The 19,126-nt window shown below is 47.2% G+C and overlaps 1 protein-coding gene and 1 long non-coding RNA gene across 5 annotated transcripts in view; one reads left to right on the top strand and one right to left on the bottom strand.

The window, feature by feature from the left end:
• Ctdp1 (CTD phosphatase subunit 1) overlaps positions 1-19,126 on the bottom strand; it is a 54,104-nt gene that overhangs the window by 22,740 nt on the left and 12,238 nt on the right. For 2 of the 4 annotated variants that reach the window (XM_034518480.2, XM_034518481.2), the window contains exons 5-10: positions 17,870-18,020; positions 13,467-13,557; positions 11,490-11,656; positions 9,354-10,397; positions 8,325-8,466; positions 6,763-6,972 (exon numbers count right to left, since the gene is read on the bottom strand). In XM_034518480.2, coding sequence (XP_034374371.1) covers positions 6,763-6,972; positions 8,325-8,466; positions 9,354-10,397; positions 11,490-11,656; positions 13,467-13,557; positions 17,870-18,020 — 1,805 coding nt within the window. Of the gene's footprint in view, positions 1-2,348; positions 2,463-2,827; positions 2,989-6,762; positions 6,973-8,324; positions 8,467-9,353; positions 10,398-11,489; positions 11,657-13,466; positions 13,558-17,869; positions 18,021-19,126 lie in introns of those variants that run through there. The other 2 variants (XM_076912378.1, XR_004608252.2) reach the window with 2 other exon arrangements.
• Positions 1,896-2,694, top strand: LOC143434263 (uncharacterized). The gene is made up of 2 exons (XR_013103605.1): positions 1,896-2,038; positions 2,538-2,694. It is a non-coding gene; the product is annotated as an uncharacterized LOC143434263 (long non-coding RNA).

Genomic DNA, 19,126 nt, shown 5'->3' with positions numbered 1-19,126 from the left:
ACCAGTAACAAAACTTCATATTTAAGGGAGGAAGAAGGGACAATCTCCAGCGTGACAAGGAAGATGCCACAAACCCCACAAACTCTCAACAACCTATCCAAAAACAATATTTCACCCAAGACTGAAAGAAAGGTGTCACACAAGTCCTTTGGTGGAACAGACAGAGCCAGGAAACAGATCCAGAAGAACGTCCTTGTTTGACTTGGGAACAACTGCAATGAAGGTCAAGGGCATCTGAGGAGCATGGCGAGCATCACATCAGTGACGACACCTGTAACCCAGCAGTGGCGAGGCTGTGGCAGGACAGCGGGTTTCATGCCACACTGAGCTAAAGTAAAAGACTGGCTCACAGAGCTAACCAATCCATTCCCTCATCCTCACACACCTTTGTGGTGGGACAGGGTTGAAAAAGACCTCTTATAACTGCTACAAAAAGTGACTCAGGCTTGAAAGGTGACTCAGTAAAATTGTCATGCAGCCATGAATACCTGGACTGGGATCCCCAGAACCTCTATAAAAAGCCTGCCATGGCCATGTGTGCGCCTTTAATCCCAGTACAGAAGAGGCAAACAGGCGTATGTTTGCAATTCATTGGTCAGCCTGCTTACTAAATTGGTGAGCTCCAACTGTCTTAAACTGTAAGGTTGAGAACAAAAGAGGCTGCTAGGGGGATACTAGTCTCTGGCCTCCACATGTGCTTTTATGCACACATACCCAGACCCCCTTCATACCACCCTCCTTCTAAAAAAAAACCAAACCTGACAGAAAACAGATCATATTTAAGTATACGTAAATCTTAAGAATACAACATGTTTAGAGAAACAGAATAATGGTTAGAAAAATCTGAAGGCTAGGCTGTCAGTAATAAACTCGACAATAAAAACACAACTCACAACAAAAAAGCTTGTAAGTAGAACTTCACAAAACTCATGAAGTAAAAACTCCTATTAGAAGTGCAGTTAAAAGGTAAAAAGTCAAACTACAGTAGACTGAGAAAATGCTTGTTTAGGTGGAAAACATACAACGACACGTTAACAGTAATAACCAAAAAACCTCAATCAAAGATGTGCAAACCCAGAGTTATCTCACCACAGTGACCACATCTAGTGAATGCTCATAGCTCAGCGAACCCCTGAGACAGCCGTCCATATTTGGCCTCTCTCTGGCTCTACTTCCCAGATGGAACCTCCATCATCTTAGCAAGTTCAGTCAGGCCAAGGGGTCCACCCCTGAATTCACATGACCAAGGCATACCTGTATCTCACCCTGATTCAAACACCAAGTTAAGAATGGGACCAGATGACATCACCTGGACACAGTCGGCTCAAGCCACACGTTACTGTGCCTGGGTCTCACTAAGGAGTGCCTGCAGGAGTCCCTGACCTTGCTCAGTGACAAGGCTAGGGGTCCCTGGGTCTCACTAAGGAGTGCCTGCAAGAGTCCCTGGGTCTAAGAAGTGCCTGCAGGAGTCCCTAACCTTGCTCAGTGACAAGGCTAGGGGTCCCTGACCTCGCTCAGTGACAAGGCTAGGGATCCCTGGGCCTCACTAAGGAATGCCTGCAGGAGTCCCTGACCTCGCTCAGTGACAAGGCTAGGGGACTCCGCTGTACTAGACACCAAGTACAAAGCAAAACTTACAACTCCACAGCCAGGGCGACAATGCTCACCAAGGATAGTGCTCGGGGCTGTTGCCAAGCACCCTGTCACAATGGGTCTGCACAGAGTTCCAGGCCCCAGGATGGGCTGCTCACCAAGGATAGTGCTCGGGGCTGTTGCCAAGCACCCTGTCACAATGGGTCTGCACAGAGTTCCAGGCCCCAGGATGGGCTGACTGTCACTCTCATGAAAGTACAAGGCTGAATTCCCAGAAGTATAGCAGGCACAGGAGCCCTGTGACAGGCAAGCAGGAGCCACACAAGTTTAGGATGGCTCAAAGAGCCGTCCATGCTACTATTCTGGAGGTCCGGCCTGGCCCAAGGAGACCACAGCCAACAATGCAGACTGGCTTCCAGGGCTACTCTGGCTGTCTGGGATTGTGGTGGGTATGACTATAGACTGTTCCATATGGTAGGCTTAAGAAAATCACTCTACATTTCCTCACCCAGCAAAGAAGGGGTTCTGGCAGCGTAGATCTGACCACAGTGGGATAAGAGCTCTCAGTCACATTCCTTGGTGTACACAAACACATACAAGGAATACATTCCTCTGGCATTTGGATGTTCCTGGCTCCCCAGACATCAAGTTCTCTATTTAGACATAGGGAGTGAGGAGGAAGGGGGCGGGGCCTCCATTTTTCCTTATGTAGACTGGTCAGTTCATCAGTTGTGAAATCGGGGTCATGACTACGTACTTCTCACACCTGTCGACTTTGTAGCGTTTTTAAGTTTCCTGTGCATTCAAGCAGGAACAGCAGGAGTACAGTTTCCTGGCACATTCCCTGGCAGCCTCCAAAGTGACCTAGGCTAAGATGACATGTTATAAAGTTCCGTTATACAGTGGCACAGGTGATGACTGCCATCTCTTATGTACCAAGACAGGCTGGCAACCTAGAAGCACAAGACACTTGCCGGTTTAAAGAAAACATCACCTCCCCAGAATGTACTGCCAGAGACTGGCTTCTGCAGCTGCATGAGGCAGCTCCACATTTCAGACATGGCTTCCTCTGCTATCGTATTAAAAGCTTTATTGAGCTCAGCCTGCCAGACACAAATTATTTTCGGACAACACTTACTTTTCACTTGTCTTGGAAATCCCTAGTCTACTGACACACACTTCAAACAGAGTTGAATAATTGAAAAAACAATATTGTACCTAACACTGTACTCACCTTAAGACAAGGTGCCTTTGCTTTTTATTTAAGGAAAAAGAAATGAGAAGCTGAGTTGGTTTCCGCAGCGTGGAAAGCAGACTGCACAGGTGTTGCGCAGGTGCACACCAGCACATACTGACTTTGCGGCTGCTTTAAATTCTGGAGGCACTGCTGTCCAACTGCAATTTAGAAACTGAATTTCAGAAATAGCCTTCAATGCACAGCTCCTTCTTGCCCCTTATCAGGTTATATAACACTGCAAAACAGCCAACAACAGAAACCTGAACCCTTTGACTACTGGGACTGTGTGCTGAAAGGGGAAATCTTAGGATGTTGCTGGTTCCTGACACAAAAGTCAAAACCTTGCTGTCTCCATCACATGTGAGATAGCTTCAGAACAGGGCTGCTTCCTACAAAGACCCAGACCTGGAACTTCAAACCCAACCCCAACCTCTGACCTCCAGAAAGCCAATCACTTAGGACCAGTGATTTAACCTAGTACATCCATGTAAAGAGACTGCCACAACACCTCCAGAGAGTGGGCTCAGAGCTTCAGAGTAAGTGTGTCCCAACTTCACAGGTGCCGAGGCTCTTCTGACAGCCTCCACTTCCCTAGGAAAGGCCCACACCTTCCCAGAATCCTGCCTTGAGTGCTCCATTTTTTCACCCTTTTCCCATACCCATCTGCCCCTCTGGGCTGACCAAAGCACACTCCCTCCACAGCTACTGTTGGCTGAGACAATGTGGAAGGACTCAAAATCCAGAATAAAAAGTAAGTCTGTAATCCTCCCCTCTCTTGATTTTGATTCTCAAATCCTGGATGCTGTGGTGGCCTCAACTCCCCCACTGTATCTCTTGAGATAAGAAGATATTGCCTTTATGGCCTCATAGACTACCAGACCAAACCCCACCACTTGGGTGGCCAGGAGCCACAGCCCAGCTGGTCACTGGGGCTGATCCCAACACTGTCCATTATTGTCTCACGGGACAGCTTTATGACTGTGTTCAGCAAGAAAGAAATGGAAGAATTCCAAGGCTTGCATCTCACTCCACTGCCCTCAGACTACGGCTTTTACGTCTAGGTCACAGCTCCCAAAGTAAAACCTGGGTCAAACAAAGAGCATGCACTCTCAGTAAATACTGACAGAGTTCAGCCAAATGCTGAACCCACTTAGACGGCCCTCAGCAAAACCCAAGCACACGTCACCTCTGAATGTAGGCAGCCCTGGGATGCAACCTTTGTACTTGGCGATCGTGTGGAGGTTAGTGGTCATCACACACCCCTAATTTCTACAACCTCAACACTTCATTTCTCTCTCCACTGCCAGTCTCCTCTTGAGATCACCTAGTACCACACCTGACCACATAGGCCCCGGGAATCTAGCTCAGTCCAGAGACCACACTTACCCTGACCTCCATGTGTGCATCCATGTCGCACATGAAGGATGTGCACACACTTACCCCGACCTCCTTGTGTGCATCCATGATGTGCACACACTTACCCCGACCTCCATGTGTGCATCCACGTCGCACACGAAGGATGTGCACACACTTGCGGCCTCCCCTGGTTCTGAGCTCTTTGCTACCATGTGGTTTTACTTCTGCTATGGGGCTTTCCCAGAGACTTTAAACCATTCCCACTCCACCTCCCACACTGTCCCACACCCTGTGCCTTCTGGCTTTCATGTCAGAGAAGCAGAGAGCAGAGAGATGGCAAGGGGAGTGTCGAGCAGAGGTCTCAGCACTGCTGCCCACCTGAGGCATCAGAATGTTTTTGCTCTTTGATATAATGTATGTAGCATGAACATGTTCATACAAGTTACATGCATGTATGTGTGGAGGCCTGAAGCTAACATCATGTGTCTTCTCAATCACCCTCCACTTAAAATGTCTAAGGCATCTATCTCCCTGACTGAGGCGGGCTGGCCCGCCGGTCCCTGAACTTCAGCCATCTGCCCGGCTCCGCCTGCCCTCATCAGTGAGACTGCAAATGCGCTCCACTGTGGCCCGCATTTATATGTGTCCTAGGTGTACAACACACCCACCCACCTGTGTCCCTGCACATTTATCCTCTTTATTTGCAATTCAAGAGCTCAGAAATGAGGAGAGCTTTACCATTTTAAATGACACTTTGGCAAAAAAGTAGATGTTTACCTGAGAGATTTTAGGATAGTAAAATACATAAAGTGCTCTGAACCAAACTCAGACTTCTCATACCGTGACAGATGAGTTACTTGGGATCCTGTGTGTGACTGTTAGCTCATACCTGTTCTGACTAGGCTCTGCACAGCAGCCAAGCTTGGCTGTGGCTATGACAGGAAGTGCCAAAACTTCTGTCCTTGTGTTCTGGGATCAGGTTATACATGATAAGAGTATGTAGAATTTGCCAAATAGTATTGATCACAACAGAATCTGAAAGGAGGCTCAGTCTGAATTGTGAAAAATTTCAAGAAAGAAAATGTCTAGTGAATCTATACTGAATGTAACTTCACAGACACTGAATGAATAAATGCCTATCACAGGAATCTGCTACAGAGGAAAGCGGCTAGTACTGCACACCCTGGACACCCGATGACGTACACAGTCAGGGAAAGCTCTGGCAGCGTGGTGCTCACCAAGGCATCTCTCCTCTAAGCACGTAGGAGGATTCCATTATATTTTTTACATGACAAACTTCGTAAGACAAGCCAACTAACATCCCCTCCCCCAAAGAACTCAGTAGAGGAAGGACCAGAAGGACATGAGAAGGCAGTCTGCTGCAGTGTACTCTAACAGTGAGCACAGCCACAGAGAGGCTGTCTTCACAAACCTCTTGCTCCCCATTAGCTTCCCAGGACAGCTCAGGGGCTATGACCAGCACACACACCTCGCCAGGCAGTACGGGTCTACTCTTCTGGATATCTGGGCAAACTGCAGCAAGGTTTGCCAAGGTGGCTGTTATACTGTACCACAGTTAAAAATATTCACAACTTTTTAACTCCGCGATCCTACTGTGGCAGTCCAGCACATAAGTGACTAACTGGAAGAAACCATGTTGCAGTAAAGATGACCCTTTTCATTTCAAACTGCAAAGCAGCAGATGCATTCCAAGGTGCACCAAGGAAGCAGAGAGCCACTTCATACCAGTCCTGAACAAACATCTGGGCTTTCTGTTTGTGCCAATCCTGCTTCCCACTGCCTGTGTGTCACTGAGGATGGGCACAAGTGTGGACACAGGACTAAATTGTTGCTCAGCTCTAAAACTACTCTGCTGAACACATGCAAACTGCTCCAGAGAGCACTGCAATCAGAGCAAAACTACCAGCACTATAGCTCTGGGCTGTTAACCCCCAGGGTGACTGCCAGGGATGATCTGGGTGCCTTTGAGGAGCACAGAGAATGGGCAGGTGACTGTATGCCGACTGCAAGGTGAACACGGTATCTACTGCCCCAAACCTCTAAGCTCATTGTTTAAACAAGCAGGTGGTCTGAGGGTTCAAAGGAATGGTGGTGACTAAGACTGCACAGAGAGAGTAGGGATTACTAAAGGTCTGTCACTTGTGGGCATCACTAACCCTGCCACCAAATGCCTTTTGATCAGTCATTCTCACATACCTTTCTGACAAAACATCTCTTCTCAGTGTATGGAAGAGTCCAGGTGGCTAAGACTAAGTGCCTGTGAGGCCAGACCTAGGAGGGAGGTCAGAGCACCCGGTGGGACCCTCCTCTGCTGGGCGTCCCAGGATCCTCTTGGGTACCCTGCCAGCACTGAGCATCCTGTAGACACATGACTCATGGAAATCACCACTGTCGGGCAGGCAGCCCAGCACTAACTTAGAACAGAGGAGAACCTCAAATATCACTTGTCTATACTGTAGCCCAACACAACCATCTTATAGGTTCAGAAAACTAGAGTTTAACACTTTAGATGCCCATTTTCTCAGCAAAGGAGGCTTCTATGTGCTACAACATACCTGAAGGAGGAAGGCTCTCCATGGATAAGTGGGGCACTGGAGGGAGCTGCTGCAGAACCCTGGGTGCCCATCCGGATGAGCTTGCCTGTGTTTGAGTCATAGATCCGAACCTCAGGACCAGGATGGGCCTTCGAATGGATGGGTGTTGGATGGAACAAGGCTGTTGGAAGCACATTGTGTCTGTCTGGAAAGGCTGCAGGGCTGTTACCCCTGTGGGAGGAGAGCAAGAGACATGAAGGGTGTTATTAGTAACACATGGCCCAGGGACACAAGATGACAGAGAGGCACAGCAATGTGAACAGCACGGATACAGGAACGATGGGCACAGAGCATCAGGGACAACAGACACTACTGGCTAGGAATCGAAAGAAATGCTCTTTCAAATTCTTAACTGAATGCTTCAGATGGAAGATTTGCAACTCTGAATTCTAGAACATGATGATGTATATAACAGCACCAATGCTTAACCTGCCTGTAGGAACCTCTGCCTTGGCAGGACAACTTCTTTGTATTTTGTTGGTTTCTGTGCTATCTACATGAACTGAAAATGACCAGAGCTACTATCAGAAACTGGCATTTGTACTGACTGCCACTTGTCCCCAACAACCAAAAGTGTCTCCTCGCAAATACATAGAAGATGAGAAAGTCCATCTTCCAATAGGCCTCCCTCTTTGAGTAATTTTGTATACCTGCTCCATGGTCTTCATCCCATGCCCTTTCTTTGGTTCTGAGATCTAAACTAGCCTTTATACAATGTGTGTGATAATATCAACCCTGAAGAAATACATGCAAACTGGAATTTACTACTGAGTACCACAACTGAATTTTACTCTGAGAAAGCCCAGCTCTAATGCCTCTCTGGATACCTCATCTTTTGAGCCCATGGAGGACCTACAGTATCACTCTGCAAAAGCCAAGACCAGGGTGGACAAAACAAACTCCCTCTCTGGAGCGCTGCAGCCTTGGAAGTTGGGTAGCATTTGTAATGGTTAATAACGATTCACATAAGAGATCTACCATCTTCTAGAGACAAGCCTCTGGCCATGCCTGTGAGGATTATTCTGATTAAATTTATTGAGGAGAGAAGACTCATCCTAAAAAGTAGGTGGGGTACCATTCTCTGGGCTTGGGGAGGGGTCTTACACTACACAAAGACAGCTGAGCACCAATAGTAATCAGTGCTTCTTCCTAACTCCTGCTACAATGTGACTAGCTATCTCAAGCTCTATGACAACTTTCCTACCAGGATAGAAAATAAACTCCCTCCTCCCTCAAGTTGTTGTCAGGGTATGGTGTCATAGCACCAGGACAAGTAACTGATGGATCTTGGATGGACACCCCTCAGCAATAAGGCTCTCAGCACTGTACCCAGCCAAAACTCAAGCTGTCTTGAAAGCACTGCTAGATATAAAGAACTGAGTTTACAGAAGCTCCTGGCCCAGCTTGGGAAGATCATAGATAGGGGATGATGGTGGGTCACAGGGGAGTAAAGACTACATTAGATGCCTGGTTGTGGAAGGAAGAAAGGCAGTGTGGAACAGGATGGGTGGGAGGGAACCTACCTGTGTGTCTGGGCATCGTCATCTACGAGTGGGAAGAGCTGCTCCTCTACCTTGTCCCAGCGTTCCAGGCAGCTCCACAGCCAATCAGGGCTGACCACATGCAGGTGTTTGCACTCCTGTGCTTGGCGCACCTTCTCTGTACCTACAGAGACAACATGTCAGCCTGCCTGCCGTGTGGTGCCAGAGTGAAGTCTTATGTTCCTCTTAAGACAGAGCTGCATGCCAGACTTACTGACAAGCATCCTCCTCACCACTGAGGACAAACCTCTGGTCAACAGGATTTTTGTTCTTAAACTACTTCCTAATCCTAAAGTTATCCCTGCAGACAGCCCGACACCCTGCCCTCCAGGCTTGCCTATTACCTGGGCTCTGGCACCAGCCATGGCAAGAGATCCATCAGGAGTCTCTGTTTATTTTCCCTGCATGGAGGCACCCTACCACTTTTGAATCCAGGGCTTCCTTAACCAGTCTGGCACCTGGCCTTGTCCCCTGCCTCACACAATCTTCTCTTTTTGTCCTTCTGTGTCCCAAGGACCCCTGGAGTGCTAGTGATCACCCACTGAGTGACTCTTCACCTATCTTCAGCTGATCCTGCCCTGTTCTAGTGTCATATGGCTATTTTGCATACAGCTCAGTAACCCCATGCTGTAGGATGGCCAACTGAGTCACAGACTAGCTATATTTTCAAAGAAGTCACTCTCTTCAAAGGAAAAGGTAGGATTATGACAGGCATCTCTGCACCTGGCTTTACATGGGTTCTAGAGATGCCAACTCAGGTCCTGACACCTGTCTGACAAGCGCGCTCATCCACTGATGTATTCCTTAGCCAGCCAGCCTGTCTGACAAGCATGCTCGTCCACTGATGTATTCCCTAGCCAGCCTGTTTATAAGCATCATGATTATAAAGACACAGAGCATTATGACCTAGCCTTGAAAAGAGGGACCAAGCTGAAGCACAGGTGTGTGTCCACCTGGGAGCACTACTGGATGGATGTCCCCACCCAAAGGAGCAGGGACAGGGGCACATACCAGCCCGAGCTGCAATGAGATGAGTGGCCCTGTCTGGAGCATCAGGGCTTAGCACCAGCTGGGTGAGGACCTTGGCTCCCAGAGCCGTGGCATGATAATGCTCACGAGTCTTTTCCACAGGAAAGTTTGTTGGGTGCAGCCCACTGAATATTACAACCACATCTGCTAGCACCTTGCTCTTGAGCTCTGGTACAATTTTGCGAATATCTGGAGCTTCCTCAAGCTCCTTGTTGAGGAATCTGTCATATTTCGTGTAATAGTCAGTGTGTACTCGGACCAGGATCTCCTCGAGGTGTATCAGGTGGTCATCGTCATCCGTGTCCTCTTCCTCCTCCTCGCCGACACTCTGGTCCAGGGACTCGCCTGCAGTGACGCCTGACTGCTCACTGTTCTGCGACTCTGTCTCAGCCTCCTTCCGGTCCACACTGCCATTGCCCAGGCCACAGAGGCTGTCCCGTTCACTCTCCTCCTGAGTATCCAGGTCTGGTCCTTTGTCATGTGGGTGAATGCTAGACTCTCCCAAGGGGCTTGCCGCAGATCTCCCCCCACTTGTGTCCTGGGGCCCACTGTGCTGTGGAACTTTTGTCCTATCCTGGGTTGCTGGAGACTTCCTTCTGCATCTCCTCTCCTCGCTCTCCCCATCGGAAGCAGAGCAGGACTTCTGACCTTCTGACCTGCTGCTCTCGCTGGTCTCACTGTCGCTGGACAGATCAAAGTCCAAGTCCTGGGTGGCATCTCCCTGAGCAGGCTGCACTCCTGGTGTTGTCCGGCTGTCCCACTCACAAGACACAGGGAGCTCTGGAGCTTCTGTCAGCTTGTGGCCACTGGAGCTACTGGCAGGAGAGGCCCGGGTGAGGGAGCAGGTCTCCTTCTCATCTGTTTTACTGGGCAAAGCTCCTGGCACAGCCTCACCACCATTGAGCTCGCGGGAGGCCTTCCCAAGACCATTGCTCTGCTCCGCCCCAGGAGTAGGTCTGCCTTCCTCAGGGTCCTTCACTGACAGAGCTTGCTCCAAGACATCCGCTCCTTTCGAAGAATGATTTACTGAATATACACACAAAAGAAAAACTGACTGTTAGTTAATGGAAAGTAACTTTCAAAACTAAACCTCACCCCTCTCCAGGACAGCCTGAGTTGTCTGTTCTCTCTGGCTCAGGCCTAGGGAAGTTTCTGATCTAAGAGTCGGACAATAGCGCATGTCAGTGGCCACGCACAGACCTTCCGCCTTTACAGCCTACGTGGGCACGGTGTTCTAGGTCAGCAGCCTCGTCTATGAGGTTCTACGTCTGCAAGACCCTACATCTACAAAAAGCAGTCTGCCTTCATTTTCCACTTTCGTGCCTACAGAAGCAATAACATGCCTCTAAACATTCTATTTCAAAATGAAAATGCACCATAAAAACTTAAAACCAAAACTTTTAAACTGAATTTGGTGATGCACACTGGTATCCCCATAGTTGAGAGGCTGAAGGAGGGGGCCGCCTGTGCTACATAGAAAAACTATGTCTTAAATAAATATATTATTTATATATGTATAATATATATAAAAATCACTCTATCCATCCACCCACCCATCCATCCATCCATCATCCATCCATCCATCCATCCATCCATCTATCTATCTATCTATCTATCTATCTATCTATCTATCGAAATGTGTATTTCCTTCAGACAGACTCTGGCTCCCATGTGCCTCAGACTCGATTCCCTGCAGGCAATAGATTGAGTCCCTGCTCTGTTGCTGGCTGGTTCTTACAAGGGGAACAACTGTATCTCACACTTTATTCCCTCTATGTGGTGTATAATCCAAACTCCTAGGATGGAGTGCAGCAGCATCACACTTAAGACACTCAGACAGCAAGCACTTAGAGCAGTGTGACATCCCTCACCACTTCCCCTCCAGGACCAGGGACTGAACGCAGTAGACCATGGATCTATAGCACCAGCCCTTAATATTATTTTTAAATATCCCATTTCTCATTACATAAACCCAACTGTTTAGGAAAAATTGAAATACAAATAAAAAGCAAAACAGAATAAAGTGAATATTCAACTTAAAACCATCATTACAGAGATAATAAAATAAGAGATAGACATTTATCAAAATGCTATTTTCACTCGGAGAAGCTCACCCACCTTTTTTCCTTGTCTGAGATTCCCGGGCCCCAGGGGGTGCATTCACATCCCCTGTGCCTGGGAAGTAGACATACTTCTTCACAGTTATAAGGTTAGGGGCGAATTTCCACACATCCTCTCGGTCATCAATGATGCAGACCATTGAGTCACCACAGGGAAAGAGATTTCTATAAGCAAACACATGCAGTTTACACAGACAGTGATTTGCCAGTTGCAATAATCTTTTATTCTGCTAAAAAGAACAGTCTAGGACTTTTAACTATCTATAAAGAGCAAAGAGAAGATTCCTTAAAAAGAAGCAAGCTATAACCAGGGCTTTCATTTAGTTCATAATTTCTGTTTTTTCTAGAGAAAGTAAAATTAAAATATTTTTCTCCATTGTTTGGTTCTCCTTAAGAAAACTTTTAAAAATGAGCAAATACTTCACTCACAGGTCAGAACACACGCCTAAAAATTCAGTTCTTGTAAACAAATGGGTCAGACCACATTTATAAACATAGCTACTCAGCCCAAAGGCCAAGTGTTCATCAGGTACCCTTAGAGTGGACCCCCAGCTGTTCCTGCACACCACAGGGGGCAGCCTACGCTTGTCCAGAGTGCTTCCATTAGAGTCTAGCACCCACCCCTTCAGACAGCTCTGTACTCTGACAAATCACCAACGCCACCTCACGCTTTCCTCTGCCCTTAGTTTGCTCTCTATGCTATCCAGCAAAAGCAAGGTTTTGCTTCAAATAAAGACCTCACATTCTCTTCTAGTTAATAACAACTTGCACAGTTTTCAAGTCTCCATGGATCTCATAATGTAAAAATGAAACTTCAAAAGAGGATGCCTGTACAGGCACACCCCCTTCACCTGCCACACAGAACTGCTATGGTCCAGGTCTTAGAGAAACACACTACAGAAACAATTGCCACTTGATACATGAGAATGGTGGACACAGCTCTCTGGTAGAAATAGGAAATATCTTGTGCAAAGTGACAAATTTCAGATATGACACTGCTTTCCAAGCAGGACTGAGGAAGAGCTTAGAAAGGACAGTAAACAGACTACAAAAAAAGAAAGACACAAAACAGGAAAGATAAATCACTTCGGCTGTTTGACTGGTGGCTATACACTAGTGGAATGAACACTAGGCAAATGTCTAACAAGTTGTAATTCTGAGAGGCTGGCACTGGTGTCCTTATCCTTCAACTCAGAAAGCTGTGGGAAACCCACCTGTGCCCTGGCCGCTGCTGTGCTCGTCCTGCTGTGTGCACCCGGCAGGCCTGCGCCTTCTCTAGGCTACTTTGCCTTATGAGCACTGACCTTCGCCTCAATGGGCAAGGCTTCCTGCCTCTGCGGCAGTGAGTGAGTTCTAGACAAGCCTCAAAGTAGGCCTGAAATTCAAGGCCTAATCTCTGAGGCCAGCTAGTGAAGGGAGACACAGAAGGCAATGGCTGAGAGGTGAACAGCAAGCTAACATCCAGCCCATGCAGGGAAGATGACCACTGCACCTCTTCTGACAGAAACAAAGAGCCACGGAAAAGCAGTTTCACAACTATACAGTCCAGAGTAGGGAACAGGACAGGGGGACGCAGAAAGGACTGGGTCTCCGGGCCTGTGGTGGTCTGAATGAGAACAGACCCCATAGGCTCACGTTTCTATATGCTCCCTACAGTGATGAAGAAGTCACCCTCTGAGATTGTGAGCAAGCCCCCAATGAAATGCTTTCTTTTATAAGTTGTTTTAGTCATGGTATCTTATCACAGCAGTAGAACATTAGCACAGACAGGGCCCAAGCATCCAGAGCAGGAATAGGACCCATGCGGAGGAAAGCAGTGCTGAGTATTCTACGGCTTATGCTGAAAGTTGGAGAAGGAATCCGGTTAAAGTCCTGGAACATGTTAAACAGAATTATTACTCTAATTCTCAATATTCAATTTATAAGAGGAAATAGAGTAGTAATTTGTCCCCTGGTAATTCAACTAAGTACATACCTAAGGTTTCCTGTTTTAGAAAATGGGTCAATACATTCATCTCTAGACAATATTCGATGAGAAAAAAGCTTCTTTTCAGGGTCCAAAAAGCCTGTAGGAAGAAGGGACAAAGGTCATGCTGTGCACCCAGAACTCTATAGACATTGTGCAGTGGAGGCCGGCACACTTGGGTCCGCTCTTCTTTTAACACACCAGAATTTCTACAACAAAACTCCATTTGCTGCCTACAGTAACATCCATGAAGCAATCTATAAGATGCAACTGGGATTCCAAAGCTACATAGTTTTGTATAAAGCAAATAAATTATCACTGTACTTCACAAGACAATGGTTGTGGGTCTGTCCACACACTGGTTTGCACACTGTACTTCACAAGACAATGGTTGTGGGTCAGTCCACACACTGGTTTGCACACTGTACTTCACAAGACAATGGTTGTGGGTCTGTCCACACACTGGTTTGCACACTGTACTTCACAAGACAATGGTTGTGGGTCAGTCCACACACTGGTTTGCACACTGTACTTCACAAGACAATGGTTGTGGGTCAGTCCACACACTGGTTTGCACACTGTACTTCACAAGACAATGGTTGTGGGTCTGTCCACACACTGGTTTGCACACTGTACTTCACAAGACAATGGTTGTGGGTCAGTCCACACACTGGTTTGCACACTGTACTTCACAAGACAATGGTTGTGGGTCTGTCCACACACTGGTTTGCACACTGTACTTCACAAGACAATGGTTGTGGGTCTGTCCACACACTGGTTTGCACACTGTACTTCACAAGACAATGGTTGTGGGTCTGTCCACACACTGGTTTGCATTCAGAGCAGAACATCACTCTGACGTGTAATCCGGGCCATTTAATAATAGGAGAAAACATCCTCTGTGCATTTTCTAATTACATCAGTAGAAGCACACAGCCGTCTCCCCACAGCAAGGAACGTATTACAGAGCCAAGAGGAAGCCTGACACTTTGGATGGCACCTAACTCATGTCAGTGACACAGGATGCAGCCATTGTGAAAAAGGTTACAGGGTGGCAGGATATGCACCTCCTCCAAGGTGGTCACCGCACTTGGGGCACTCCCAATAAAGTGTAATAAGCTTTCTGTCATTGTGTGCTTAATACTTGAAAAAAGCAGCACACAAGGAGGAACGATTTGTGACCAACATCTAGAAGTTTCAATCCATGGTTACTGGACCCTTTGTTTGAGGCCTATAACATGGTACAACAAAGCAGGAACATGGAACTGCGGGAAACTGCCTACTCCACAGCAACCAGGAAGTAAACAGGAGCACGGCCCCAGTATTCCCTTTAAGGAGACTCCCCTAACGACCTAATGTCTTCCCACCAGATGACTTCCTAAAGGCAGAACTAATCTCCACCCCTACTAACTGGTGTCCACAGTCACTGTGCTGTGTCTTGTACAACACACTTAGAACTTAGTTCTGTAGGTGTAACTACCATTAGATTTCACACCCTGTCCACAGCTGTCCTCAGGTTCTGGTCTGGGAGAATTTACATTTATGTTCTTAAAGGTAAGTCTAGAGTTCTATTGAATATTGCTGTCCCATTCTGTCCAACATCCTTTGGATGGGCTAGATACTAGAATTCTTCCATAAAGCCATAGCTAGAAACAGGTACCTAAATGGAATAGGTACCTAAGGCCTCAAGTGTTTGACCAGCCCAGGAAGACGCACAGCAGCAGGACTTGCTTTTGGCAGCCACACAAGGCCATGGCAGTTAGCAGGCTCTTGCGGTGTGGCACTGTTGATGACATCATCAGTACAGACACTATGAAAGCAGCAGGCAACAACATGCTCTCTCCTGCTTCAGGTCGGAAAGCAACCTGGCATTCTTTCTTTTCCTCTTACTTTACCCTTATCATTGGGGCCTCTCTGACATGAACCGGATGCAGTAACTCATTGACTGAGTGTCAAAATGACTAGTGAGGGCATAACCTACATGAAACTCAGAGATGTATGTGGCTTTGCCTAAGCAAATGTCCTCTTACTCAGTACTGACGCAGTCCCTAAGCCGCCTTCACTCTGGTCCTTGCTGTGTTGACTCTAGAGCAGCAGCTCTCAGCCGTCCTAACGCTTCGACCCTTTATTAATACAGGTCCTCATGTTGTGCTGACCCCAACCACAAAATGATTTTCATGGCTACCTCATAACTGTAATTCTGCTATGTTATGAATCGTAATGTAAACATCTGATATGTATAATATCTGATATGCAGCCCCTGTAAAGGGCTGTTCAAGCCACAGGTTGAGGTCTACTGCTTTAGGATGTGTCCATCAACTGTCCCAAATACCTATGGTTAAGATCTGAAAGACCCAACTAAGAAGTACTGGCACTGCCACCAGAGGGACAAGATGCACAGGTGTCAGGACGTCCACCCAGAAGCCAATCCAAGTCAAGAAAAGTCTATTCAGGTGTCATCTCAGTGGGTGTTTACCTTATGTTGAAAGAGGAAAATGAGTATAAGTGTTCACAAACAAGTAGTTACTTTGTGGTTTTGTGACACAGATGATGTACAAATCCTACGTGACAAGAACAATGCACGGATGTGCATGGACACTTAGACAAGCCATGTAGACTATGCAAACAAACACACCAAGCAAGAGGAGGGAATACACGTGCACATGGCAGTGAGCAGTCTTTTCTGATTTTTAATTTTCTTATACTTTTAACTTTAAAAGTACCAGAGTGCTCATTAACTGGATGTTTTCTTCATTGGACTCTGCTGGCGCCTCTCCTGGTCACCCGCCTACAGCCTGCCCCATTATCACTATTAGCCCATGTGTCACTAACTGGCACCCAGAGAGGCAAGGTTCCAATGGGAAGAAAGCCACAAGCTTGGGTGTGGAGCTGCTTTTATATAGAGAGGCCTCAGCTGTTGGGACTGGGTAATTTACAACCCACAGGGAGCTACACATCATAGCTCTGCAGGCTGCTTAAGTCCAAGATGAAGGCATCAGCAGCTTCCCTGACAGGGAGTGGCTGTTCTGCTGAAGGTACCTCCCAAGGTCACCTTGTAATAACGCCTTGCTGATCAAAGGTTAGAATATTAAGTCAGCACACAGGGTTCCTCTTTATTGGTCTGAGATGCCTTACCTTCCTATTATACAATTACACATCTTCAAGTCCTACATCGCACCCAGGAACACAGGAGTGACAATCTTAAAACACTGAATCTCAGACACAGTGAACCAGCTTTAACATGTGGGGTCAATGTTCATGACAAACAGCATCAGTGTAGGTTCACAAATTATGAAAAGTACACCGTGTGGTGGGAGCCACTGACAGTGGGGAGGTAGAGAGCGTTGTGTGGGGTGTGTAGCAGGCAGAGTCTATGGAGGGAAGACAATCTATGGGAAGCCTCTGTAATTTTGCTGTGAACCTAAAGCTGACCTACAATACAAAGCCTGGTTTAGAAAATAGGCTATAGAGCTTCTAAACTACCAACTCCATCAACAAAGACAGACAGCAATGTGTATCTCTGCGTGCGTGTGAGATGTGGTTGTATTCACCACGCGTGCGTGCGTGTGAGATGTGGCTGTATTCACCACGCGTGCGTGCGTGTGAGATGTGGCTGTATTCACCACGCGTGTGTGCGTGTGAGATGTGGCTGTATTCACCACGCGTGTGAGATGTGGCTGTATTCACCCACACGTGCGTGCGTGACGGCCAGAGGTCAGCAACAGGTTTTCTCCTCTATTACTTTCTGCATTGTTTCTTTTGTTGTTTTCTTTTTCTTTTTTTTTCTTTTAAACAGGGTATCTGATCTCACTGATTCAGAAACTGGCTGGCCATTCTGAGCTTTAGTAGGGACTGAGGATCTGAACTCTGGTCCTCATGCTTGCACAGAAAGGGCTGTACTCACTGAACCATCTCTTCAGCTCCAAGACCTTTGAATTTTAAACTGCTCAGATAAACGAGTTTGCAGCTGTTACTCAGGTGCCACGGCCTGCTGGGATAGACTGTGTCCTCCCTTATTCAGGCACTGTCGTAATGTACTCAGAGGTCATTTCTCATCTGGCTACAGGCAGCACTCATTCCCCAGCCAGTGCCGCCACCTGGTGGCCACTGCACACTAAGAGCACATCGAAGTGATTGCCAACCCAGCAGTTCATGTCCAACCAAGATAAGCAAGGGTCACTCAATCTTAAGGGACTCACTTTGGCCGTTAAAGTGTTTGGCAAAACACACATGGACAACAGAGCTCCAAAGTCATCTTTAGTCAACTAAAGGAACTACCTTTGAAAACACACCACGTAAGTTTTCTCTTTCCATCTATCTATGGTCCCAGACAACTTTCCCTCTGCAATTGCTGGTCCTAACCCCGAGCAATGTTTCTTTCTGCAACTCTCCTCATACTGTGCTGGACTGACCTGCAATGGTGTGGGCATACAGACGGCTGCCAAAAGTGAAAACATGCAGCTCATACAGCTTGGCAATCTTCTCCAAGAAGTCCTTGCAGTGAGGCCTCAGGCGGGTGTGCAGCATCGGCTCTCCTCGGCCCAGCTGGAAGTGAAAGATGCCCTGTGAACAACAGTCAAGTGTGAGAAGAGGATGCAGGGAGAACTAACTGCCCAGGCAGCACCTGAGCTGTGCGCCCAGCCAGGGTTTGCAGACATACAAGCCAGATGTGGAACTGCATGAGTGAGGCACAGGAAGGTCATGAGGATGGATGTTAACTACCACGCCAACTATGCCAACTAGCCACTGTAATAAGAGGCTGCAATAACTACCTCTCATAATTATAACTGTCCATGACACCATTTCCTATAAACTACCTGGTAACTATCAATCACTACAACCACCTGTAACTACTGAGGATCAACCATCTCGATAACTGTCTTTGATAACCACAACCAAGATAACCTGATAATGGCTGTAGCAACTGTCCACTCGTGTGACGCCTCAGGATAGTGGATGGTGCCTTGGGATTGGTGCTAGACCACACATCCCATCTGTGCTGGTCTCTTGGTGACATCACTGTTCTGAGCATAGCCATGGTGACTCCTGGGCTTCTAATGAGGGGAACAATTGCTCATGGTGAGACACTTCATCTGGCACACCTGAGTGCAGAAACAGTGGTCTAGGTCGCCTTGCAGACAGGTGAAACCGTTCCTCTTTCCACTATTATTTTTCAGATAAGCTTGCTTTCCATAGGAAACTAAGCTGGGATCCTTTGACTTCTAGTTCCCATCATTTTCTCAGCAAAAATACTGATTTCCTTAACAATTAAAAAGTTAACTACTTAAGCCAGATACTGATTCACTCTAAAAACAAAACAAAACACCCAAAAAATAAACCAATCAACCAACCAAACAACCAGCAGGATGGTGAAACTGAGCCATCACAGACAGAATAGGAAACTCTAGTATCAGCTTTCCCCTTCTCAAAGTGAAGTCCAACAGCTGTCATGTCCACTTCCATAATGGTATAGGCATGGATGATGCTCAGAGAAGAATGAAATACCTCTTCCCTAAGTGTCCAGACATCAGGAACTCAACTCAAAGACTGAGTGAGCCCCAAGGCCTGCAATTATATATCAGTGGTGGCCCAAGCCCAGGCCAGAGGTACCCTTAGAATAGACTAGAAGCTGGACTAGCCCTACCTAAATCATCCTATACCAGTGCTTC

This window comes from Arvicanthis niloticus, chromosome 14, assembly GCF_011762505.2.
Source record: "Arvicanthis niloticus isolate mArvNil1 chromosome 14, mArvNil1.pat.X, whole genome shotgun sequence".
NCBI classification, from domain to species: domain Eukaryota; kingdom Metazoa; phylum Chordata; class Mammalia; order Rodentia; family Muridae; genus Arvicanthis; species Arvicanthis niloticus.
The sequence above is the reverse complement of the archived record's forward strand: the minus strand, read 5'-3'. Positions and strand labels throughout refer to the sequence as shown.